Genomic DNA, 852 nt, shown 5'->3' on the forward strand with positions numbered 1-852 from the left:
AACCCCGACAGCCCCACTGGTGTCAATCTCTGGCTGCGCCAGGTCCCCATCATCCCATTTCATGATCCCCTCCACTGTTCAAGAAGCTGTTCAAGGCACTCCCCCCCGGCATTTTGGGGTGTCCTGGGGACCTGGCCAGAGGGATGCTTACCTGGGCGTGATGGGTGCATCCCCACTGCGGTTGGTGTAGTTGACGATGGCGTTGAAGGACTGGTTGATCCACTGCCAGAACAGCACAGCTGGCGTGGTCCTACCAGAGAGAAGAGAGCACTGGTGGCACCAGGGGATGCCACCTGTGCTCCTACCGCACAGGTGCACTGCAGGGTGCAGGACATGTGTCACCTCCTCACCCCAGGGCCAGGAGGATGCCTGGGGGTGGTGGGGGGAACTCTCACCCCAGCCCTGGGCTGAAGAGGGGACAGGTACCTGTAGAAGGTCAACATGCAGCCAGTGATGGTCATGTTCATGGGAACCTGGGCGGACATGCGCCCTATAAGGAGCATCTTCTCACCCGTGTCGGGGTGGAAAGCCGAGTCGTAGATGTACTTTGCCCGCCAAAGCTGGTCCTCCGTTAAACCCGGGGGTACCGTGCCTGCCCTGCCAGGTAAGGGTAGTGCCTGTTGAGGGACCCTCTGCCAGCACCCATGCCCTGTCTGGTCCCCCATCCCACGTGGGGCAGCTGAGAGATGCCTTGGGGACCAGCCAGGCAATTTGGGGGGCTGGTTTTGGCCGGGCAGGGCACCAGCACTGCTCCCATTCCCACTCCTGGGGATGGCCCTGAAGCCATATCATGCCTCAGAGCCAGTCCTGGGGGTACACCCCGTGTCCCCCCGGTACCTGTAGTCCCCCACC

General features: G+C 62.0%; 1 protein-coding gene across 1 annotated transcript in view; it reads right to left on the reverse strand.

The window, feature by feature from the left end:
* The window catches only part of LOC104624164 (sideroflexin-1-like), a gene marked incomplete at its 5' end in the record, with an annotated part of 3,291 nt that extends 2,694 nt beyond the window's left edge, over positions 1 to 597 (reverse strand). The window contains 2 exons of the mRNA XM_010291456.1: positions 152 to 250; positions 427 to 597. Coding sequence (XP_010289758.1) covers positions 152 to 250; positions 427 to 597 — 270 coding nt within the window. The remainder of the gene's footprint in view (positions 1 to 151; positions 251 to 426) is intronic.
* Between the last annotated feature and the right edge of the window lie 255 nt (positions 598 to 852).

Source organism: Phaethon lepturus, unplaced genomic scaffold (assembly GCF_000687285.1).
Source record: "Phaethon lepturus isolate BGI_N335 unplaced genomic scaffold, ASM68728v1 scaffold35137, whole genome shotgun sequence".
NCBI classification, from domain to species: Eukaryota; Metazoa; Chordata; class Aves; order Phaethontiformes; family Phaethontidae; genus Phaethon; species Phaethon lepturus.